The 24,730-nt window shown below is 50.9% G+C and overlaps 1 protein-coding gene across 1 annotated transcript; it reads left to right on the top strand.

Moving 5' to 3' along the window:
• The first annotated feature begins 1,360 nt into the window (after nucleotides 1–1,360).
• RAB37 (RAB37, member RAS oncogene family) lies at nucleotides 1,361–22,620 on the top strand. Its single transcript, XM_065415751.1, has 10 exons — nucleotides 1,361–1,464; nucleotides 6,182–6,292; nucleotides 10,121–10,162; nucleotides 10,851–10,917; nucleotides 11,066–11,118; nucleotides 12,708–12,773; nucleotides 13,700–13,756; nucleotides 15,143–15,219; nucleotides 16,555–16,677; nucleotides 22,497–22,620. The coding sequence occupies exons 2-9, from the start codon at nucleotides 6,185–6,187 to the stop codon at nucleotides 16,658–16,660; spliced, it is 576 nt and encodes a 191-aa protein (XP_065271823.1). The 5' UTR covers nucleotides 1,361–1,464; nucleotides 6,182–6,184; the 3' UTR covers nucleotides 16,661–16,677; nucleotides 22,497–22,620.
• The last annotated feature ends 2,110 nt before the right edge of the window (nucleotides 22,621–24,730 follow it).

Genomic DNA, 24,730 nt, shown 5'->3' with positions numbered 1-24,730 from the left:
TTAATTAAGATGAGCTATTATCAGCAGGAGAAAAAAAACATTTGTAGTGATCATCAAGATGGCCCATTTCAGACAGTTTGACAAGAAGGTGTGAGGATACTTAACATGGGGAAATAGATTCAATGTGTGTAATGGCTCAGCCATTCCCAGTCTCTATTCAACCATAAGTTGATGGTATCTAGTTTGCATACTAATTCAAGTTCAGCAGTTTCTCATTGGAGTCTGTTTTTGAAGCTTTTCTGTTGCAAAATTGCCACCTTTAAGTCTGTTACTGAGTGACCAGAGAGGTTCTCCTACTGTTTTTTGAATGTTATGATTCCCGATGTTAGATTTGTGTCTATGAAGGTAGTGGCCGGAGTGTGATCTGAAGGCTTCCCATATGTTCTCCTCCACCCAGGTAGCTGGACATGCACACAGCCAAGGCATGTCCATACAGACAGGCACAGGGCAATGCAGCCTGTGCTCTGGGTCCCTCCACTCCGGATGAGCCAGCAGCTGTCCCCCTTACCAGCCTGCAACCACTCACACAATGACTGTCACTGTCTGAGGCCACCCACCTCCCAGTGCCTAGGGCCCTCTCCATGGGACAGGCCCACACCTCCCTGGGCAGCAGCCTACAACCAACTGTGGCCTTGGGCTCTGGCTGGCTGGATGCAGGCTATGAGTTGATCCAGCTGGGTCCACTGTGCTTAGCTGTAAAGCCCTCCTCACCTAGCTCTGCTAAATCTCCCATGGGAGTCAAACCAACCCCCCTTCACCTGGCTCCAGAGAGGCTGGGGGAGATGGAATGCGGGCAAGGGGCTGAGCTGGAGGAGAAAAGGGATGGGGCACCTGAATGGGGGAGTGAAGGGGACCGAACTGCACCGGCCGGACAGGGGCTCGGTTGGGTCCGGTCCCAGGGCCAAGGGGAGATTCAGTAAGTTCATTGAGCCCAGAGGAAGGGAGGGCTGGGTTCCGCTGGACTTGCGGGGGCTTGGGAGCAGCGGTGGCAGGGGACTGGATTCTGTCCTGGCTGGAGTGGCAGCGCCGGGTCCGGTCCGGGCAGGGGACGGGGTGGCACGGCCGGGTCCGGTCCGTGCCCGGGCTGGGAGAGGGAAGCGGCTCGCTCTGGGGAAGGGGGCGCTGGGGTTCGGTTCGGCCCTTGGAACGCGCAGCGAGGTTCGGTTCTGCGCAGCCCGGCCCGGCCGTTGCTGGCGGCGGGGAGGCCGCTGGTTCGGTCCGGTCCCCGGCATGGAGAGCAGCGGGGCCGGGAAGGGGGCGGGCCGCGAGGAGGAGGAGCAGCGGGGCGGGCGCTGCCCAGCCTCTCCTAGTTCCTGCTCGCTGCCCGGGCACTGGGCTCCTGGGACCATGAGTGGCCGGGCAGGGTCCGCGGCTCCTGCCCAGAACGGGGGCCCCGCGGCGGCCCAGGAGCTGTCCCCGTCGCGGTCCCCGACGCTCAGGGAGAGCTACGATCTCGCCTGCAAGGTGGGAGCCGCCCCGGCGGGGGGTGGGGAGCCCGTGCGCGGGGCGGAGGGGGCAGCGGGTGGGCGCAGCTCGCGGGGGGGAGATGGGAGCTGAGAGCCGCCCAGCGCTGCCTGCGCCCCGGGGGCCGGGAGGGGTCGGAGCCGCCGGGCAGCGCAGCTTGGCAGCGGGGCTGGTTGCTCACCCGGGGTCCACTGGTCCCAGTGCTGGCGGGGGCTGGCCGGCCCCACCGACCCGCTCCCAGCTGCCCCGGAGCCTGCATTGGCGGGGGAGCCTCTTCCCAATGGCCACGCTCGTGTGGGGCCGGTTTTCGCCCCCTTCTGCCGCGCTCGCTGGTGCACGCGGCTCCCCCAGCAGCCCCGGTGCCGCTCACAAGACACTAGCTCGGGAGGAAGTGAGCGGTTTGCGGGCAGCGTGTTGACAGCATCTCTGCAGCGGGGACAGTTAGCGAAGGGGCCAGTGGGGCAGGGCGGGGGAGAGAAGGGTCGGGTCCAGGTTCACGCCCCCCCCCCCGTGCCTGTCAGACGCGCCCTGGATCCGCTCTGAAGCTGGGGGGGCTGCGTGTGCAGAGAACAAGGGGACGGTGCCCTGCCCCCCGCCCTTCCAGTCTGGGGCTGGCCTAGCTCGGGGGCTGGGTCCAGCGGTTCCCAGCAGTGCAGCTGCGGTGTCCCTGCACGCGATAGAGGCTAGTATGTTCCTATGGCCATGGGGCGGGATCCAGAGCACCTGTTGGCCGGGTCACAGAAAGAGCCGTTCTTGTGACCTGGCACCACAGTCTGAGGAGGCTGGGAACCAACCCCGAGGGTCTTGGCTTCATGTCTGACAAGGGCAGGGGCCCATGTGACTTCACATGGCAGCGGGAGCAGGGCTGCCATGGAGGGCGGGCACCCAAGAGTGCAGAGGCGGTTGGCAGCTGTCAATCCTTTCCCTTTACCAGCTTCCTCATTCTCTTTGTCCCCAGTCAGCTGCCAGTTGCCATCAGGCGCCTTCACTTGATGGGCACTGGACCAAGTCAGCCCCATGGCAGTGGTTCCCAGCAGAGGTATCTGCTACCAGCCATAAAAGTGCTCCCCCCAAAATTGGATGTGATCATCGGTAGGGAGTTCTGATGATAGTGCAGCCACCTCTAAAATGGTCACTGCACCCCTGCACAGAGGAGAGGCCAGGACTTGATCCAGACCCAGCCTAGGACCAGCAGAGTAGATGCTCCCTGTGTTCCTTGGAGACTGCAGCCTGCATCTGAGAAGGATGCTTATAAATCTTAGTACTGTGAGATGTGTGTGGCCCTTCCCTTCCCTTTCTGGGTCTCGCTATGCTCACAGAGCTCTGCATTTGCACCCGGAGCTGTGAACACAGGGAGAAACATCTCCTCATGAGGCTTGTTTTGCTCGCTCCCAGCTGCCATACCTGTATTATATAGCTCCCGCTCCCAGAGTTACCCCCAATCTTTGAGATATTTAGCCTCACAACACCCCCAGGAGGCAGGGTTGTTACACCCCCATTGTATGGCTGGGGGAAGAGAGGCAAAGTGAATTGACCAAGGTCACACAGGAAGTCTGTGCCAGAGCAGGGAATTGAATCGGGGGAGGGGCAGGAACACTTCTGAGTCCCAGCTAGCACCCTGACCATTCTTCCACTCTGCCAAGCAGCTTCTTTTGCCCCTGCCTGCGATTGCTGGGAGGGTTCGTTCTGCTTTGCTTTGGTTATTCCGAAAAATTGCATTAGGGTCCATTTTTTTTCTTGGCCATTTCTTTCTTTTCTTTTCTTTTTTAATGCTCGCACCTTCCTCCTGCTCCTTTCTCTCTGATTCTTTTGGTGGGCTTATGGGGGGGGGAGAGTTTTTTCCCGAAAGCAACCTGGGAACTTTACCTGGAGCAAGCTAGAGCCAGAATAGAGTGCTGTTCCCAAAGCTTGCCGCTGTTCAGGTGTGTCTGCAGCAAAGGATTTGGTGACATCAGTCAAGGTGAATTCGCCTGCAGAAGGGTCATTTTGGGGGCTCAGGATCTTTTGCGGTACAGCTTATTTGCTGGCCCAACAAGAATGATCCCATTCCCCATCTTTCCTCCAGGACAGACACCTTGTTTGCATGTCTGGACAGAATGACAGGGCCTGACTTTCAGAAGCGCAGACCACCTGCAGCTCCCATTGACTTCCGCAGAGGGTGCGGGAACTCATCTCCGCTGGCAGGCAGGACCGTAGACTAGGTCACTTGCTGTCGTCCCTGCTTCGTGTTCTGTTTTTAACAGGGAATGGGGGCTGCCCATGTGCCTGATGAATTATCACCCAGTGACGGCCAGGAAATTGCTGTCATCGCAAAGCAGGCAGGAGGGAATCACACTTTCTGGGTAGCTGAGTACTCGTTAATAATGCACAGTGTTTCTCCTGGCGAGGGTGCTGCCTCGCCCTCCCTGGTGTAAAAATGGATGTGGAGGTGCCAATGAAGCTGGGGAATCCAAGCTGAGTGCTGTTTGCCTAGGAGGAGTGGATGCTGAGCTGTGTGTTTGTTTTGGTATCTGGTGTGGGCGAGGTGGTTGGAGCAAGGCGGGGAGTCCTGGGGCTGGCAGAGTTTGTTCAAGGAAACAAAGCTGGCGTGGTAAGATCTTTTATTGAACCAGCTTCCGTTGGTGAGAGAGGCAATTTCGAGTTTACCCAGAGCTCTGGGAAAGGTACTCGGAGCGTCACAGCTACATACAAGGTGGAACAGATTGTTCAGTGTAAGTAGTTAACACATATTTCAAAGGACCATTCAAAGGGAAGTGGCCCGTTAACACCCCTCCAGTCATGGGGGGTGAAGGAAGTGGGGAGAAGGCAGCTGGGGAGGGGGTTGTTAGTGGGTTATGGATTGTTGTAGTAAGCCATAAATCCAGTGTCTCTGGTCAGTCCATGAGTCTTAGTGCCTTACAAAGTTATGAATTTAAGCTCCCAGGCTTGTCTTTTGAAAGTGTTGTGTAGGTTTCCTTCAAGGATGAGGACTGAGAGGTCAGATACAGAGTGATTGCTTTGTGAAAAGGGTTCACCCACAGGTGACAGGGTGTTTGTCTTGTATCATTTTCCTGTGTGAGTTCATTCGAGAGCGTAGTGATTGTCTGGTTTCACCCACATAGTAGTTACTGTGCATTTATTGAACTGGATGAGGTACACCACATGTTGTGATATGCGGGTGTAGGATCCATGGATTTTGAACAGTGAGTTGTGAGAGGTGTTGATCACTGGAGAAGTGGAGATATGGCTGCAGGTTTTGCATCTGTTATTCTGGCAGGGTCTGGCACCACTTTGAGTTGGTGGGTCCTAGTCTATGGGGAGCTTGCTTCTGATGATGAGCTTGGAGAGGTTGGGGAGTTGTTTGTAGGCCAGAAGTGGGGGTTCAGGAAAGATTTATTTCAGGATGGAGTCCCCATCAAGTATGGGTTGTAGTTGTTTGATGTTATCCTGTATGAGTTCCGGTGTGAGATGGTAGGTGTGGTGACAACTAGGGGTGTGTGGTTGGAGTGGGTTTTATTTCTGTATTGAAGCAGGTTCTTTCAGGGTATTTGGGTGGCCCTTTCCATGATGTGATCTACTTCTGTGGTGCAGTGTCCGTGTTTGGTGAAGGCGGATTGAGTGTGTTAAGGTGTATATCCTGGACTTTCTCCTAGGGCCTGGACAATGAGACAGAAAGGATGAGCCGTTTCTTGAGATAGGCGTGAGATCTTCGTCCATCTACCTGTGATCGCAGGGAGAAGCCTGGCGCTGGTATCTGGAGAACTGACTGGAGGGGGATAGCGCCATGGTGTGTCCCATTCTCCAGGAAGAGATCGATGGGGTATTGGTAGATGGAACGTGTCTAGTTACAAAGAGTGCCAGCAGCACAGTGTCCCGGCCTAACGCCATTGCGAAGCATTGGTAGAAGCAGCAATTAAATTATATGTTCATTTAGAGGGGAAACTCATTTAGCCATTCCCTGCTAGATAGTGGGGTCATGGTCAGACTCTCTAGCAGTGACATCCTTCCTGCAATGACGTCCACTGCTACTAGTTCTTTCTTTCTTTCTTTCTTTCTTTCTTTCTTTCTTTCTTTCTTTCTTTCTTTCTTTCTTTCTTTCTTTCTTTCTTTCTTTCTTTCTTTCTTTCTTTCTTTCTTTCTTTCTTTCTTTCTTTCTTATATTTTGCCCATTGGAAGCTCCATGGAGTCAGGTCACATGTGGTCTCATGGCTGAGTGCTGTGGGAGCAAAGAGAAGAGAAGGAAACCCTGAGCCAGTGAGATGCTGCCCATACCTCGGCTCTGAACATATGAGCTGTTCCTGGCTCTGGCTGTATTAGAGGCCACCAGAGGAACAGGGAGGGAAGGAAGTTAAATTTCTAGGACTCACTTGCAGCTACAGGAGCATTTCCCAGTCTAGGGAGCAGCCGACACTGCGGGGAAACATTGCCACCAGCTGGGGAGACCCTGCTTTAAGGGAAGCTGTATCTGAGACATACACTGTAGGGCAATGTCGCTTTGCGTGGGGTTCAAATCTGTGTTTGAAAGAGGAAGGGAGCTGGGAGAGGAAAGGAAGCTGATGGCTCTGACAAGCTCTGGGAACAAAAAGAACCCCCCCTGGCTGCCCATGACTGTGTCACCCACCGCCCCAATCAGTGCTCCTCCTCAACAGGGCTACGCCACCCTCACCCCGGTTCTGCCCTCACCCCAAATGGCACTCTCCCACTGCACTATTAATGAGTTTTTGCACCCATGTTGTAGGTGATGCTGCTCGGCGATTCGGGCGTGGGGAAAACCTGCTTCCTGCTCCAGTTCAAAGACGGGGCCTTCCTCTCTGGGAACTTCATAGCCACTGTCGGCATAGACTTCCGGGTGAGACGCTGCAGCTTTCTGCGCTAGGGAGAGCCTCTTGTTACAGCTCAGGGGATGAGTGTGAAACAGCCCCTCTGCCCCCATTCAGATAATCATTGAATGGAAGAGGGTTCAATTAAACTGCCCTTGTGTCTTCGATTGCAGGAGCTATTGCCTGAAGAAAAGGGGTGAGCGCAGAGAGTATTATGTGAATGGCTGATGTGATCCACATGCAAGTGGGGCTGGAGCCAGTAGTGCTGCTGTAGCTATGGAGAGTATCTCTAGTGTACAGTCTAGTGTATTCAGAGGGCACCAATCCCTGTAGTGTGTAGGCCCTGAAAGTACATTAGAATCAAGGAAGAGGAAGTTTCAGAGCCAGGTTTTGCTGTCCTGACATGGGCTTTTTTCTCATTGTCTTATATTTCCAGCCTTCCGTTTACACTTAGGGCCTGATTCTGCTCTCACTTACACTGGGGCGAATTGGGAGTTAGTCCCCTGAACTAAGCCGTGTTCCACAGAGATCGGAGTCTGGCTCTTTGAATGGAGGATATGTTCTCCCAAAGGATGTATTGTATATGATGTCGGTGTGGATGGGTGTGCAGTGTGCCTGCATGGATGCCGGAGGTTTATCAGTAGTGAAGGGTGAACCTCAGAGGTTTGAGCCAGATAAACGCCCAAACGTCTGGGCTCTTATTCCACCGTTCTGTGAACATTTGAAGCCTGCACAACTGAGCTGGACTCTAGCAATGAGCGGCTTCCTGGGAAGGAGGAGGAGGATTACCATTATTGATTTGTATGACCACAGCGCCTCTGAGGCCCGGGCCTGGCCCAGCACCCCATTGTGCTAGGCAGTGTACGAACACGGAACAAAAAGATGGTCCGTGCCCCAGGATGCTTACTGATCATCCTCGTTGGCAACTGGGCCAGAAACCATCTGTTCTGCTGGAACCAGCGTCTCTTGCTGCGGCTGTGCAAGGCAGAGGTGCGCAAAACTGAAGCTAGGGTTTCAGAGCGTTACCTTTACACTTCCAGCCCTCAAATGATCTCCAGCTTCGGTGTGATGAAAGGTTCCCTCTGGTTCTTGTTTTACCCAGACTAGTTCACCAAGCCCTGTCTGTAATGCAGGTGTGTGCAACTGATTATTAATGCAGGGTTGTGCCCGCGACATTGTGGGTCTGTGGGCGCTGGGATCTGTGTGTCCTGGGATGCAGACAGGTGACCTTGTGATGCTGCAGAGGGTGGCTTGTGTCGGGGAGAGTGCAGGTGTGTGTGGAATGAAGGTACGTTCTTGATGTCCGTGACTTGACATTTTAACCTCAGGGCTTTCTATATTGCCCGTGGTAGCTCTGTGCTGAATTGTTGATACAGCACCATAGGGATACATGGTGCTTTACTACACATACAAAGATGGAGAGGCAGATTCTGTCTCCTGCGTCAGCCCCTATGTGCTGCTTTGTTCTGACCCCCAGAGCAGCCCAGAAACTGAAGCTGCCTTTTACTCCATTCCTGTGGATTGGGCCTTATTTTATTATTATTATTTATCATTTGTATTACCGTCATATCTAGGAGCTCCACATGGCCCAGGACCCCATGGTGCTAGGTGCTGTACAAACACAGAACAAAAAGACAATCCCTGCCCCAAGGAGTGTCCAATCTAAGTGTAAGACAGGAGACAACCGATGGCTACAGACAGCTGGGACTGTACAAGTGAACCATGAAACTCTAGATTGGTTAGCATGGTGGGCAGTGGTCTCTGCACACCAACAGCCGAACCGTTGCTTTCTGCGGTGCTTCTCCTGGGCATGCAGCACAGTCTCTGCTCCAAAGCTAAAAACAACGTTAAGACAAGAACAAGAGGAGGAGACCCTGTTCCTGTCTCTAGGCGTGGCTGGGCTGGGCAAGAGCATGCATGCAGTGTTGTGTATTCTTGCACTGTTGTGGTAGCGCTCCATGCACTGCCCTGAGGCATCAGCCAGATGCAAGCTCCCTGCAACTGAATGGAGAGCTCTACCTGGGCCTCTCTGTTTTGCATCGTGTCATTACTCTGGTGACAGGTGTTCAAGGCTAGTGTGCGCGTATTAATTACAGATGACCTTCTGCATTTAACCTGCTCATCGGATGCCTTTTTAATGCCCCCACTACTGAGTTCCGCCAGATTTTTCATCTGCAGCCTGCTGAGGGTTTGGCAGCAGCATCCCACGTTGGCTCAACCTCTCCTTACCCATTCGGGGTCTGGCACCACCATGTCAATATCCACTGTCAAGAGGTGCCCAGTCAAAGCAACCAGAGTATCCAGGGCATTCATTAGGAAGGCAGCCAGCCAATCAGCGAATGCACTGGCAAGTGACACCCACCCTGCCAATCATAACAACCCGAGTAAAAAGAGTATCCATTGCTAAGAAACACCCACCCAGCCAATCCAAACAAGGTGAGTATCAAGGGCCCAGAGCCTCCAACTATCCGCAGTATGAAAACACCCCCAGCAAGCCTGTTTGCACACACAGGAAGGAGCCTGAGCAGGTGGAGCATGGGTCTGGATTTAATGGCACTTGCTGCTTCTCTAATATGTAGCCGGTTGAGGTTTACAGGATTTTTACTCCTCTCCTTTATTCCCACCAAATGAACCCCTTAGCTGGACAGGGCCATGTAAATTCTCGCCCAGGCTGAGGCTGCACTGAATTTTCCCATTGGTCTCTGCTTGTGTTTCTCAAGTGACTGCCTTTGTCTGTTAATCTGGGGCAATCCCGGAAATAACCCAGACCACAGCTGTGTCACTCACGTGACTGTTAGGCCCAATCCTGCAAAGTGCAAAGCGCCTTCTTCAGCTCCCACGGATGTCAGCAGGAACTGCGGGCAGTCAGCACCTCGCAGGTTGCAGCCCATCTGTTAGCACCTCTGGCTGCCAAACAGGCCCAGATAAAAGCAAACCAGCCAGATTGTGGCACTGGGTGTTTCAAATTCTGTGACAAGCTGAGTTTCAGATCCGGGGAGGAGAGAGAATGTTGCAGGTTGGTGTAAAGTGCCCTGCAGGGCAGGCTGGTAACAAACACCTCCTGTTGGTTTCTTGGTCCAAGCTCTGAAGGGGGGGTTCAGGAGAGATGTTCTGTTAGATGCCTTCCTTCCATACATTATTATTTCTGGATGTCTCTGTTTTTCTGCTTCTAATGCAATCTGTCTAAGCTATGATATTTCTAGGGTGCCCATGACCATGATGTGTGAGCAGGAATGGTGTCCCTAGCCTCTGTTTGCCAGAAACTGGGAATGAGTGACGGGGGATGGATCACTCGATGATTACCTGTTCTGTTCATTCCCTCTGGGGCACCTGGCACTGGCCACTGTCGGAAGACAGGATACTGGGCTAGATGGAGCTTTGGTCTGACCCAGTATAGCCGTTCTTATGTTCACCAGCTCCCAATCTCTCCAGATGGACGTTTAAATTATAGGAAAATGCATCCTTGAGGGATGCCCAAGCTGGAAGCTTTCTCCACAGCTGAAAGTTTGAATGTTTTCAGTGGGCTCACACCATGCGTATGAGCCATTGAGTCGATTAACATCTATCTTTCTTAATATCCTGCCTTGCTATTTAGCTGACAGGAGAAGCTGCTGCAGAGAAAGGAGACAGACCTAGAAGAGAGTTACCTGTTACCTCCTTCTCTTTTTGTCTCCAGGCTCTGAATCCAGCATTGCATGCTCCTGCATCAATGGAACTGGTCTATACTGAACCCTGCCATAGGGGTCAAGATGCCTGTGGTACCGTGGAATGCAGTATGGGGAAGGTGCAGCCCACAAAAGACCACACCCGGCGTTCCCACCATATTAAACCAGTGTGGGTTTTGTTTTCTCTTACAGAATAAAGTCGTGGCAGTGGACGGTGTGAAAGTAAAATTGCAGGTGAGTCCGGTAATTGATCCTGATGTAGCATGTGCCGTTAATACTTTGTCTGAGGGTGTCTGTACAAATAGGCGGTGGCTTTTATCTATTCTTTGCCATGTGTACACACTCCTTAATAAGGTTTGGGCGGAGGGGAAGGGAAGCCAATCTCTTATCTCCCAGCTTATCTCTTACAGTGACAGTGCACAGCCAGCCAGCGTTTGATAGCTATTAATATGGACATTTCTCAGGGAGAGGTGAGCCCTTGGGGGCAAAGACTGTTCTAGGTGCGATGTGGTATGTGATATGCTATATGTGCACAATATACAACACCTGTAAAACCACCTCTTCATAAAGATCAGGGACAAAGGCTTGGTTTTTACCGACCTTTCATGCATTTGCCCCATATAACTTTGGCAACTCGCAGCCTGAAGTCTGGCTTGGGACCTCCTATATCATTTCAATCCAGAGCTCCGAATCTCTTTCAGACTTGTTTTTATAACCTGGAAATCCCCTCCTACACAAGGAGCAGCATAGACAAGCAGTGGGTCCCTGAGTGCTTCCAACCCTGGGACTGACTCTGGGGTTTTGGTTCATTACCTTTTGTTACGCCCAGATGCCAACGCTCCCCTGGGATTGGAGAGCTGTGAATGAGATGAGTGGCAGTGGGGTTTCTCCCTTGGTTTTGATCGGGGCTGTTTCTTTGCAGATCTGGGACACAGCGGGGCAGGAGCGATTTCGTAGCGTGACCCACGCCTACTACAGAGATGCCCAGGGTAGGTTCTCAGGCGGGTTTGTGGTTTGCCCGATTCGGGGTCAGATGAGAACCGGAATCCGCAGACCTAGTGGAGCTGCTCTTGCCACTAATACCCAGGAACGGAATCCTCATTAAACCCCCACTTTGTCTCTCTTCTTTTCTTCCAGCTTTGCTCCTCTTTTATGACATCACCAGCAAAATGTCCTTTGACAATATTCGGGTCAGTATCTATCCCCTTGGACCTCACTGACACAATCGTTAACTCCTAAACCAGCAGAGAAGGGCAGCAATCTCCTCAGCCCGTTATTCCTCAACGGCTGGACTCTCTGCACACCCAGACAGCTTTCTCAGTGCTTGAGAGAGAGCCTCCTAGACCCAGTGCAGGAGGCTGTGTTTGGCTTTCAACACGTTACACCTCAGCTCGCAAGCATGGGACTCTCCTTCCAGAGCCATCTAATGCAGCAACTCTATCCCCAGTGCCATGCACCCCTAGCACCATAGGCACATGTCCCTGTGTCTTCACCCATCCCTCCATGTAGCTGGCTTTCCTGTGGGATGAGATGACCTGAGTCCCAGGAGAAAGAGCTGAAGCATTGTCAAAGCTCTGGCAGACTGACATAATGGGAGGACCTGTCCCGATTCTTGGCAGCTAGCAATGCAGAACGGCCACTATTCTGCCTGTTCAGTTTGCTCTGTGTTATGATGCGATGGGCGACCTATGCCTTAGTCACAGTGGGCAGAGGGGAATAGTTGTACTCTGGGTCCAGAACCTGGAATACAGAACCCAATACTGCAGAGAGCTGAGCACCCTCGGCTCTCCTTGAAACCAGTGGGGCACTCTTATCATGGGTCATCAGCACTGAGAGCAGAGCCTCTGCTACTTGAGCTGAAGCAGAAACTCTGTTAGCTGGCAACTGTAGTAGACTATTATCCTCTCCAAGCTATCACATTGGTGATGCAGCTGCATTGGATGGTGGTAACATGAGTTGTTAAGTCAGATGGGTTTGGAAGAATTGTTCGGTGCTACACTGTATTGAAAGCCATGCACAGTCAGTGGGTACCGAAGGTAGCTGGCACCATACTAAATCAGGGACCCAAAGGGAGGCTGCCTCTGAAACCTGCCGCTTGGCAGACCGCATCCTGAGGCACAGAACTGGGCGCATGATGGTGCGGGCTGGCAGACTCTACAGGACACTGAAGTGCAGGGACAAAGCATTGACTAAGGTGCCCAGAGAGGAGAGCTGGCCGGGAATTTTTTGATGAAACGTATTTTCCATCAGAAAATGGAGATTGGTCAAAACCGAAACTTTTCATGGAGAGGGATCTGTTTTACAACACTTTTGTTGAGAAGGTTTCTCAGGTCCTGGATGGAATTGCTGGTGGAGAGGGAGAGAAAGACAATGCACCACCCCAGAATAGCAAATAGCCCCATGATTCGGACGCTCCCCAGGAATGTGGCCGACCCAGGTTTTAGTCTCCTCCCCGAATCAGGCCGAGCAGGGATCTCTTTCTTTCTCTGTTTTGTTCCATGAAAAATGTTGAAAGGTCTCAGTTTCTTTCCACATCAGAACAAAAGCAGATTTCGAATCCTTGAATTTTTTCACCAGCCATTATTTGTGTGTCCCAGAGACCGTTGGGCATAACTAAGTGCTCCAAAATTACACGGAAATAGCAGACCATGTTCCACCCCTTTAATCTGGCTGTTGTTATGCAGGGGCCTTCCTGGCTCTCCCCACACACTTATAGTTGCATATAAACCTGCTTGTCTCTGCTGTTCATCTACCACGTGACCCTCTTCCTCTCTTGCAGGCCTGGCTCATAGAGATACACGAATATGCCCAAAAGGATGTGGTCATTATGCTGTTAGGCAATAAGGTGAGTGTCGCTTCTTGGTAAGCGACTGAGAGATGTGCTCATGTACAGCTACTCTCCTTCTTTGTTTTGTGCTGTCTGCCCCCCACCTCAGACCGAGGATGCCCCAAATCGGTACAGACATGGCTCTGAGGCTCCACCTCTTCGTTCAGTGACACCATCTCATGGGGGGGCTTTGCCGGCCCCGTTTTGGAAGAACATGATCTCCAACCACTGCTGATCCATATCAGCTCTGACCATGCAGGGCAGCGTTCAAGCTTCTCCATTTTCCAACTTCATCAGCCTGTGTGGCCTTGTCTGTTTTTCCTCACACCCTATCTACCAAGGTACCAGGTACCTCTCTGCCAAGGTACCAGACAGAAAACTCAGCCACTCCTTGAGTTGTCCAGTAGGCACGGAGGGAAGCTCAAGAAGCTCTGATATCCCACAGACAGCGTCACCACCAGGGCCCAAATCCTGGGTTCCACTGTTTCAGCGACCTAAAGTGGATGTGACTCGCTGCCCCAAACCCAGAAGCGGGCTCCATTTAAAATTCTGTAATTCCTTAAATTGGTTCTGTGATAACACTTCGCCTGTATAGACCACTCTTCTTCTTCCAACCTTAATTACCCTCGTAGGTCCCAGAGGGAGCCTGTATCAGTGCTGGGAACAGAATCCATGAGCTCTGAGCTCCCACTGCTGTGCCCATGTCCCTCCCTGTGACATTTACCTGGGTTTGGAACTTTCCTAAGAGAACATGGTGAGCGGTTTAAATGCTGCAAAATGACTCTTGGGTGCGTCCATGCCCACTTCTGCCAGCAGAGGGAAGCCCAAGTCTGAGTCTTCAGCAAGTGAAGCCTTGGGCTCGGTGGCTCCGTGATGGCCTGCTAGCGCAGGGCTGATCTGTGAGTCTCTATGCCACTCCAGTAACAATTTCCCTTTGTTGACAGGCTGATGTGAGCAGCGAGAGAGTCATCAGGATGGAGGATGGAGAGTCACTAGCCCGGGTGAGCCACCCCAGGGTTTTGCAGGGTGTCTATCATCCCTGAAGGTATCTGGTCCCTCCCTTCATCATCCTCAGTCCCATGGAGGCTATGATCTCCTTTGCTGTGCGGGACAGACCTTAACTAGGCTACTCCCTGGGATCACAGAGCTGTTTCTCTGAGCCAATCATCCATCTATCACCTCAGTTCATCCAGCTCTTAAACCACTTTCAGATTTAGACGTACTCTGGGCTGTGCTTAATTTGTGCCAGGGCTTGCCAGGGCTGAGCCCCGGCACGACTGGGCCCAGCAGTTCAGAGCCCCGGCACCTCTGGGCCCGGCAGTTCAGAGCCCCGGCACGTCTGGGCTTGGCCGGTCACAGCCCTGGCACCTCTGGGTTTGCTGCATCAGTTATGAATGTAAAAAAATTGATTGAGCCCCAGCCTCTCTTTCATTACAAATTAAGCACTGACTCTGGGACTGTGTCTGGACTGAAGGGATGAAAGTGAGAGAGGTCAGATGTAGGGGAGGAGGCTAGATGGGGTGGGAGGGCAGGGAGGGTTTGCGCTATGAGATGGGGGAGGTTGAGGGCTGAAGATAGCATGTGGGGGAGCAATTAAACTGCAGTGTGAGGGAGGGTCCTGTGAGGGCTGCATTGGTGGGAGTGGTGATAAGCATTGGAGCAGTGTGCAGTACAAGGACGCACCCCTCAGCCTGCCAAGGTATGTGAGAGACCATTAATCCATCTGCTCAGTGGGGTGGACAGAACAAGGAGCAATGGTCTCAAGTTGCAGTGAGGGAGGTCTAGGTTGGATATTAGGAAACACTATTTCACTAGGCGGGTGGTGAAGCACTGGAATGGGTTACCTAGGGAGGTGGTGGAATCTCCATCCTTAGAGGTTTTTAAGGCCCGGCTTGACAAAGCCCTGGCTGGGATGATTTAGTTGGGGTTGGTCCTGCTTTGAGCAGGCGGTTGGACTTGATGACCTCCTAAGGTCTTTTCCAACCCTAATCTTCTATGATTCTTCTATGATACAGTCAAATGAGGCTCCACCAAAACATTAGCCGCCTCCTCTCCAGATCCCCAGAGAGACCTCTGTTCCCCTCCCCCTCGGAGGGCCTCTGATCTGCTCTCTCCTTTCTGGAATCCTTGATCTTCCTTCAAACCAGGCCGCCCCGGAGTAACCAGCTGTGCAAGTCCCTAGCGCCACCCCTGATTGCTCTGCCTCAGGTTGCTGTTCCGTCTGGGGCCTCTTCTGGCCAAGGGCCAGACCCAAGGAACCGGCTTTAATCCCCTGAGTTTGGCTTTGCTGGTAGATCGGCGGGGGGCATTTCAGATGAGGACGGGAGCTAGAGGAAGGGGTAGTAACTGGCAGTGCAGTGGTTGATGGTGCTATGCCCCCTCTGCAGGAATACGGAGTGCCTTTCATGGAGACCAGCGCCAAGACGGGCATGAACGTGGAGCTGGCATTTCTGGCTATTGCCAAGTGAGTAACTGAGAGACTGAAAAGGCAGCTTCCCAGGCCAGGGCTGCCTTCCCATACCGAGGGGCATTGATTTAACATGTGCGCACAGAGTTGGGAACATGTGCCTCTAGGGGAGGGAGATATCTTTGCCTTCAAAGGGGAAGTGTCATCTAGTGGTTAGAGCAGGGGATTAGGCACCGGGGCTCTTGGGTTCTATACACTCACTGTGTGGGCAAGCTGCTTAACCTCCTATAGCTATAAAATTGCCCTATCTCAGAGTATTATTAAGCTTAACTCATCGATGTTTGTAAAGCATGCACACCTGGGCTGTCCAATGAGGGGGTCTGATGCTTTCCTTTGAAGCAGATGGCATTCGCCCAGGGCAGGGACAGGTTGCAGGTCTGCATTGGCTGCTGGTCTGCTCCAGTCCAGCACTTCCTATGAGCAAAGTCTATAATGCTCAGACACTTTCCTCTAGATTGGGATAAAAGAGCATCAGAATCCCTGAGAGCTCTTGGACCAGAGCCTCAGCTGGTGTAAAGGGGCAGAGTTCCGTTGACTTCGGCTGAGGATCTGGTCCCTTGTCTCCTTTGTCCCCAGACCTTGTTCTGCTCTCAGGCTGGGGAGCCAAGTTCTAGCCCAGAGTTAATTTTTGACAGTCAGGTCACAAGCCCGTGAATTGCCACCTAATGTCCCTGGGATGTGGGTCCAGTTCCCAGCGGCACTTCAAAAACCCCACTGCTTTCCACCGCCGACATGCCAGCTGCAGCAGGGGCCAGGGCAAAGGGGCTGAAAGGAGGCTATGCTGCTGCTGGTGACTGATTCACGGAGGTACAGTCGAGCTCCACCACAAAATAAAAAGATCAAAGGCTCCTTGAATGTTATCCCAGTGCTACATCGTGCAGGTCCATTGCCAGCAAGTGGAATTAACTCTGTGCTAACACATCTGTCCCATCCGCAGCGCCTAGCCCTCCAAGATACAATTCTTCGTAGGGTTTTGTTTCACCTTCCCCTGAATTCATGCTGCTTCCCTGGCTGGAGCTCAGTATCTCCCCGTCCATGTGGCTCTTGGCCTCCTGCACACTGGCTAAGACTTGGCCAGATGTATCGGCTGGCAGAGAGGGCTGGAGTGGGCTGAGGTTGTCGCCTCCATGGCACATCCATTTCCTGCTGGGGGAAGGAGCACAGGCCCAGATCTGCTCCAGGAGCTGAGCCACGTGTTCCACCCTCTCATCACCACCCCTTGGAAGAAAAGGAGGTGGAGAGCATCACGTCCACCGTTCTTCAGAGACGCACAGCTGCTTCTGCTGGGCGAGGGGTGGCTGGTGCGATGTGTCACCGCTGTGCTTCTTTCAGAGAACTCAAGCAGCGAGCTGTGCAGCAGCCGGACGAGCCCAGATTCCAGATTCGGGACTACATAGAGTCACAGAAGAAAAAGTCCAGCTGCTGTTCCTTCATGTGAGAGAGAAGGATGGCAGGGTAGGAAGGAGGACTCGGGGCACAGGGGCCTGGTATAATGCAAGAGCAAGGCAGGGCTGGAGAGGAAACTGGTCAGATTCCTGTTGTCCTCAGGAGATGCTCTAAAAATATTTCTGGCCATAAATTACAAACAGGAAAAAGGCAAACCTACCCTGAGAGGGGGCAGGGTGTGTGTGGACGTGCACGAGTGTGGGCGGCTACGGGGAAGTTACAACAGAAGCCAAATAAAGGCCAGTTCTGGGTTTCGCCTGACTAGCAAATCTTACAATGTGCGAGTCTGACCTTCGGGGAGTCACTCCTGGCAGCACAGCCAAAGCCCTGCCTCTCGGGAGTGGCTTGTGTCAGCCTCGCCTGCATAGCCAGGACCCCAGTGATCAGGACTTGGCTGGTTCGGCCTCCAAACAAGCCAGAGCCCAGTGTCTATCTGGACTGGGCCAAGACAATGTTGGCTGCAAATCCAGTGCCCCATTTTCAGGACGGGACCAAGTCATCCTCAGCAGCGTAGCCACGGCCCTGTATCTATCTGGATTGGGCCAGGTCAGCACTGCTGCACAGCCAGGGTCCCGCACCTTTCCAGTCCAGAGTCGCCACCTTTCTGACCAGTTTCCATGGGATGTCTCTGCTCTGGAGTCTCACCAGGCTGAGGGGGCCGGGGCAGCGAACAGAGCAGGAAGAACCATTTCTCACTCTCTTGCATTAGCAGATGAAGTTTTCCTGCAGCGAATGAAATCAGCAGGAGTGTTTGCTAAAGGAAGAGGAATGGGAGACCTTTTCCCTGTGACATCTGGTCCCTCCCCATTCCCCTCACCTCCCCCAGGCCCCTCTTGTGTGCCCACCTCCTCCTGCCGCTGAGCATGTCCCAAGCAAAGGACTTGGGGTGCTCAGTGTTATTACAGTGCCTGTTATGTTGGAAGAAAGCTGCCGACCGCAGCGTTAGTGGAGAGAAAGGAGATCACTATCTATTTTTCTGACTTTAAAAAGAAATGTTTCAAATCTGCTCTTATTTATATTTATCTCAGGCCAAACCTATATTTAATCCTTTACCAGAGACCAAGTCCAGCATGCCACGGACGCGCTCTGGACCCCGCCCTGCCCCTGTTCTAAAGCATTGGCACCCACGCTGCTAAGGTGGGGGTGAGCATGAAGCCAGCATTGCCAGCCTGTTTGGAAAAAGGCTGTGGCCACTTGCTGTGGAATCCACCCCCTGGCAGCCACCAGGACAGGGGAGGTCTTATTCTCCGAGCTCATGCCATTGCACTCCCCTGGTCGCTCTCCTACAGATGGCGCTAGGAGCTGCACTTCTTGCTGTTGAAATAATACTGCTAAAAATTAAGGGCCTGATCCAAAGCCCGCTGATGCCTTTGAGAGTCTCCCCATTGATTTCACTGGGCTCTGGATCAGGCCCTAATTGCTGAACGACCTGGTGTTTCGTGCTCTCAAAGGCAACCCCCTGCTGCCTCTCTCCAGGCATAACCTTGAAGCTGTGACACAAATTGGTCACAACTGCAGAACAGGAGGCTTTGACCCTCTCTCCCTATTGCACCCCCGTACGCCTGGCTATTGCAGCACATGTGGTGCCTTTGATTACGCAGCATTCTGAAGGCCCTGGAGCTCACCAGGGAAACACAGGGCAAATGAGTGATATGGGTCCTGCCTTAGGTTTGGTTTTCCTCAGGAGTGCTCAGGGAATTGATAACAGGGCACAGAGCCTTTGACCTCTAGGCCACCAGCTCAGCTACAATTTTAATTCTTACTGAAGCCCAGGGAAAGATTCTCTCTGGCTTGAGTGAGAGGCAGATCCAGACCAAAGTCAGCAGCGCTGATAGTTACCACCATCTTCTGGCTCTGGGGAGTGGCCTGTGTGAAATGAGTCTCTGGCCGGTTCCTACGAGACGGGTGTGCACAGGACAGGAATAACCCTTGCATTTGGCACCGAGTTGTCAGCAGAGTGGCCAAGCTCCAAATGGGCATGGAGAGCAAGCTCCCCTTTTACTCCCAGGCATATTGATGGGAGATAGTGGGAGAAGGCTCCTCCCTACTGCCCATACAGTAGCTCTTTTGTCAGTAGCTAGAGACCCTCTGTCTGCCAAGCTCCCAAGCCAGCACTTCAACAGCTATTCTTTTTTAGAGTTTAGATTTCCTGACTGTGGCCCATGTGTGTCACCTTTACCATTTGTCTGGTTTTCATTTTCCTTTCTCTAGTGAAAGTTGCAAACCCCTGGTGATTCCCGTGGCCCCCTTCAGCAAGGCACTGAAGCACATACTTTACGTGAGTCCCGTTGACTTTGCTGAATTGGGGCCCTGAGAGTGACTGTGCATTACTCTCTCTAGGTACCGGTCTTGTCTGTGTGTGCAGCATCTGTCTCGTGCCTGTTGTATATAAGGCTATGGAATAATTACCCATTAGAGTTACTGGGCCAATATTTCTTTTGTCCGTATGCTTAAAAAAACCAAAAAGGCCCTGTCCCTCCAGGAACTGGAACTTTTAAGGAAAGTCAATTTATTTGACCCCCAACAGCAAAAGCTATGTCTACACTACAGACTTCTGCCAGCATAGAAATATTGGGAAGAGATGTGATCCCTGACCAGCATAGCTGTGCTGGCCAAGGTCTATAGTGTAGACGCAATTATACCAGCAAAACTGTGCTGTTACCCGTGTAGCTTGTTTCACTTGGGCGGTGTGGTTTCACTATACTGATACAAAGCACAGCTTTGCTGGTAGAGCTGTGTCCATAAGGAGCGCTTTGCTGGTATAGCATACCAGTATTCCTGCACCGGTAATGCGCTCCTAGTGTAGACAAGGCCTAACTCACACCAAGGCCAATAGGACCACTGGAGTGACAGAGACTAGCAGGAATTGGCTCTAGTTGGTCACATTGGCTATTATGCTCTGTCAGATGAGAACAGACTTTTGCAGGAATAAATATTTCAGCAGCATGCGCCTCATCACAGCAGTGCCCTGTAATTATTAGTATCATCTAGGGCAGTGCCCTGACGCTGCTTAATAAGCCCATGGATGGGAGGATTGACTTAACACTGAAATGCTTTAACTAATAATTAAATGCTCCAGAGAGGAAGCACAAATGTCGTTTGCCAAACCAGTGCTGGAGTTAGCCAGTAGAACAGCATGATAGAGGCATCGGGGAGATCTTTCATGATTGTGTCACTTTCTGATTTGTCCATTACTTGCATGTTGTATTTTTTATTCCTGTGGTTGAATTTGGTGCGTTTTATGCACAGTTCTCCTCATCCAGTCAGTCAGAGCTTCACACTAGCCTGAGCGGTTCTCGGGATACAGGGCCCTGCTATTTGTTTCCCCTTGACTTGAAATCTCAGGAATGTTTTCTTCACAGGGTGCAAGTCCGTTACCTCCCCCTGTGCTTTGCCAGAGACGGGCATTACCGATTTCACCCTCAGCTCTGCACCTGTGCCCCGCACTCAGCACAAGAAGGAAGGATCATGTGGGGATTTAAACTTGCACCAAGTCCTCATGTTAGTCTATGGAACATGCTGCTGAGCTGTCTGAAGAGGGAGTGCAGTATCTGGGAGGCTAAGGGTACGTCTACACTTACCGGAGGGTCCGGCGGCAGGCAATCGATGTTCTGGGATCGATCCCGGAAGTGCTCGCCGTCGACGCCGGTACTCCAGCTCGGCGAGAGGAGTACGCGGCATCGACGGGGGAGCCTGCCTGCCGCGTCTGGACCCGCGGTAAGTTCGGACTAAGGTACTTCGAATTCAGCTACGTTATTAACGTAGCTGAATTTGCGTACCTTAGTCCGAAGTGGGGGCTTAGTGGGGACCAGGCCTAATTCCTGGTCCAGATTAAGGCTTTGAATCAGAGCAGAGGCAATAACACAGGAGATTTATAAACTCCCACCTATGAATTTTGTTTGCCTTTCCTTTTGGTCTATGTATATAATGCAAATCTAGATTAAACCCACTCTGCAAAGAACTGATGCCTCAGACACCTCAATCAGCAAACACTTTATATCGTGCTTGCCTATGAATTTTGTGGGCTTGATCTTGACCCCTCCAAAATCAATGGGAGTTTTGCCACTGAGTTTAAAGGGAGCAGGAGCAGGCCCTATGTGTAAGTTTTAAAATCAACACTGCTGCCCTTATGCTTCATTTTACCCTTTCTTTAGACCTGTTTCTACTGGCATCAGTGTCAAAACTCCCATTCAATTTGATGGGAACAGGATCAAGTCCTTTGTCAATAAAATCAAAGTCACCCTAACGTCCCATGTTATCACAGCCAGGATCCTAGAAAGCAATGATAGGAAAAAACCCCAAATACTTTTGTTGACTATCTTCTTGTTTACATAGTTCATGTATATCTGCCAAGTCATGAATGTTATGGAATGACACTGCACTGAACCATTCCACATGGGAATCTCTGCTGTGGCAGGATCACACCCAGGACGTCCATTCCCTGGCACACGTTCTTGAGCTTCTCTCTGTTATCAGGGCGATGCCTTTGCCTCAGCTGTTGTTCACGGATTGTTGTTTGCAAGTTTACAGAATTAAAGCTCAGTATTTTGGAGAGTAAATGTGTCCGCCTAGTTCTTGGCATGAGCAATTTCCAGCTCAGATCTTTAGAGAAGAGAGCGAGCGTTGCTGGGTGGGATCTGCATTGCAATATTTGCTGGGCATTAGAGAAGTCGGGTGTACAATGCAAGCCCCGGAATCTCTAGTGTGCGTTTGCCTAGCCCCCATGATTTCACTGCACATTTCAGAGTCCAAAGGCAATTGGGAAGAGTAAACATGGTCTGTTAAATTAAAACCAACCTCCTCCCCCTGCTGGTCTCATGGTGCAGAGTCTAGCATTCCCCAAATACCTTTGTCTTCCCACCAATAGAATTGCTTCTGTAGCTAGGCTGATGCTTGCAAAAAAAAAAAAAAAAGGGGGGGGGGGGAGAAAGAAAAGAAAAAAGAAAGAAGAGAGAGAGAGTTGGTTGGCTTTTTTTTTTTTTTTTTTGCAACCTAAATTTTGATCTTTCTTAACCTAATAAGCAGCTGCTGGAAAGAAAAAAACAAACAAACCCTGACTGGGAAGAGACCAGGGAGGTGAAGACACCAATCAGCAAAATAAACATTGGTTCAGAAAGCTGCCACATTCTGCTTTACCATTCCGTTCCTGAATTGCAGGGGATATGGTGGGTTTCTTTCCTTCGCTCTGGTGATTTTCATCTCCCTCTCTCTGCACGGTGTAAAGCCATCCCTGCCACCACTGGCTTGTATTTCCTGGCTTATACAAATATTCCTGAAAAGCACATTTTTTGCTTGAAGAATACATCAGCTTGCACTACTTTTCAGGGGGAGGATGTGTATCATGCTTGCAAAGCATGTTCCCTCTTGTGGCTGGGCCTCTTCTTTGATAGCCTACTGCTGCTGCCAGTTAATAGTTACTCATCTAGCTGTAGAGGTCCATTCTACAGTATTGACAATCCTAGGTTTAAACCCTGCTGATAACCCTTAAAGGAGGTAATTACAGATGTCCTTCCCAAGCCTCCTTCTAAGGCCTTTATTTCCACTCTGCAAATTACTCAGTGCTTCATGAAGGGCTCTCCTTAGAACTAAATTGGTTCTTCAGTTGCCTACCTGTCTTATATAGTGAAATGATATGAAAGATGACCCACTTCCCAAAGGACATTCATCCTGCTTGAATTTTAACTAGCAGTGGTAGGGCACGAAGTCCACTTTGCTGGAGTTCCCAGTTGACATTATCAGCTCTGGGTTGCTGTGATTCTGTTAAGCATACTAATAATTGTATAAACAAACTGTGGAAGGGTTAATTAAAGCTCCTATCTATTCCACAGGAGCATCTGTCCTTGCATTTTTAATTGTGTCCACACAGCTGAAGTTGCGGCAGTCCTTCACTCTGTTCAGCAGATGATGATGTTCACATACGATGGAAAAGAAAGGGGGAGACCCAGAACAAACAAAAACCTAGATTTAATTTGCATTTTAATTTCCTTTAAAAAAAACTGTTAAGGGTTTTTCTGCCTCCCTGTTTAAGCTCAGAGGGATTTCTGGCCAGGCCTCAGAGTAAAAGCAAAACCACCCAAGGTGCTCAACTATGACTTGCTGCCTGTTCACTTTCAGTTTTAGCTCTGCTGCTGCTGTACATGTAAGCATCTTCTGACATGGCCTGGGGGAGGGGATGGGGCATGCACCATCACCAGAATAGTGCACCGCACTACACACAACTGGTGTCAAATGCACAAAGTAAACATAATGGGGGGGGGGATGTCTAATTTGACTCTTGGGTACAGTGATCATAGGGGTTACAAGTTATAATAATAAGTGCAGCATTTTCAGATCTGAATGGGATTTTTCAAGTTGATTGTGTCCCTTCAAATGTCCTCTTTTAAAATGTTAGACTCAAATAAATATGGAATAATGGACAGGCAAAGTCACCAGGAGGGAGGATGCTGAGAACTGCTGTGGTCCATTACTTCAAGATTTCTGGATTCCATTACCTTCTCAGTCAAGGAGAGAGGAATTGAAGTCTAATGGGACGTTGTGAGCAAGGGACACTCCATATTAGATTCTTAAATGTATGTCCCGAGTAATGTAGTCTCTTGAATAACAGAAAGCCGCTGCTCCCCTTTTGCCTAAAAAATAAAGCCGCTGCTTCATCCAGCTCCCAGACTCAGTGTTATCCTTAGTGTTTACCAAAAAGATGATGTTGGGTTCCTAAAGGCTAAAGGGCCTCTCACGATGCTATTTGGAGTGAGGTTGACTTACAGCATTAACCTCAGGCAGCCCACAAAGTTTTGCTATTTCCATAAAGCCACGTTATAGATGAACAGACAAAGTCCTTTTAGCAGAGTTGCAAAGGGAAACTCAGGGGAAACTGAGCTGGAATTTGGAGAAAGGGAGAGAAGTTTTTTTTTTTTAAGAAGAAAACAGCACAAGGCTAATGATCCCAGCCTCATCTGGGTGCTCCAAAGAAAATAACCTCCCCCCCGCCCCGCCGCAGCCTGTGTCATTGCACCTATACAACCTTTACCAAAGGGGAAAAAGTCCAGCACCATATCTGTAAAACTGCCAGTCCACGTGCAGAAACAGACTAGTGTCCTCAGCAGCCTAAAGTCCATGGTGTAATTTCATCTTCTCTCCCCTCCTCTCCACCTAATTTGACTAAGGAATGTAGCGTCTGATATTGTTTCAGCTTATGTGATTCCTGTTGCTATAGTAAATACACAAGTTCAATTGCTTCTGGAGGCCTAGATTCATATCTGCCAAAGGCAGCCATTTCAGTGAATTTGGTGCCATCAGTCATCTCTAAGGGATATTAGGCCATCTCAAAATGAGGACACCGTTGAGAGGACAGGAATAGCAAGAGTGTTATAGCATAGGTCTGGGATGCAATGGACGAGCTGTGTGCGTCCCTTAGCTGGAGGAGGAGGTGTGTTGGGCGTCAGCACTGGGCCAAATCAGGACTGCTTCCTGGGTGAGTCATTTTGTTCATGAAAATGTTCACAGATCCTGCAAATGTCATTAATTTAAGCATGGCTGATGCTTTCTCCAGGAATTCATGCCTGATACCTGTTACTCATTGTTCTCCTATTCAAAAAACGCAGTTATCCAATCAGAGAGCAGAAACAATGCCATGTGACTGAAACATCCTACACCTCAGATAGTCATTAGTCAAAGACAGAATTAAAGCAGATAGTTCGAGCAGCCCATGGGGCTGAAAGTTGCTCAGAGAAACGATTCTGTGAACTGGAGTAACGAATAGGTTAGTAGGAACCGGGAGCTGTTCAAGAGCATTCTGAAACCGAAATGGGGGCTACACTTGCAATTAAAGAATTTTTTTCACTTCAAGGTCCCAGAAACAAAGACAAGGTTTTCATCTCGAGGCCAAAAGACCAAAAACATCAAGACACTTGATCACGGCCTTGGATAGACCAAGAGACTACCTACACTTGACCAGAGCTCGGAGAACCGAGAAGCGAGTAATTCAACCAGTTCCTAATGTGAAGCCCACAACTCCCAAGCAACTAGGCCACCACCACAGTCAGATCCAGAACCACTTGTACTGAAC

This window comes from Emys orbicularis, chromosome 13 (genome assembly GCF_028017835.1).
Source record: "Emys orbicularis isolate rEmyOrb1 chromosome 13, rEmyOrb1.hap1, whole genome shotgun sequence".
Taxonomy (NCBI): Eukaryota; Metazoa; Chordata; order Testudines; family Emydidae; genus Emys; species Emys orbicularis.
This window is presented reverse-complemented; position numbering and strand designations above follow the sequence as displayed.

Excerpts from the sequence above, each read along its gene's own strand:
- RAB37 (XM_065415751.1), top strand. The coding sequence starts at position 6,185 with ATGCTGCTCGGCGATTCGGGCGTGGGGAAAACCTGCTTCCTGCTCCAG. Across the intron at positions 11,119-12,707 it reads TGTCCTTTGACAATATTCGG|GCCTGGCTCATAGAGATACA; the intron begins GTCAGTATCTAT and ends CCTCTCTTGCAG. Across the intron at positions 13,757-15,142 it reads ATGGAGAGTCACTAGCCCGG|GAATACGGAGTGCCTTTCAT; the intron begins GTGAGCCACCCC and ends CCCCCTCTGCAG.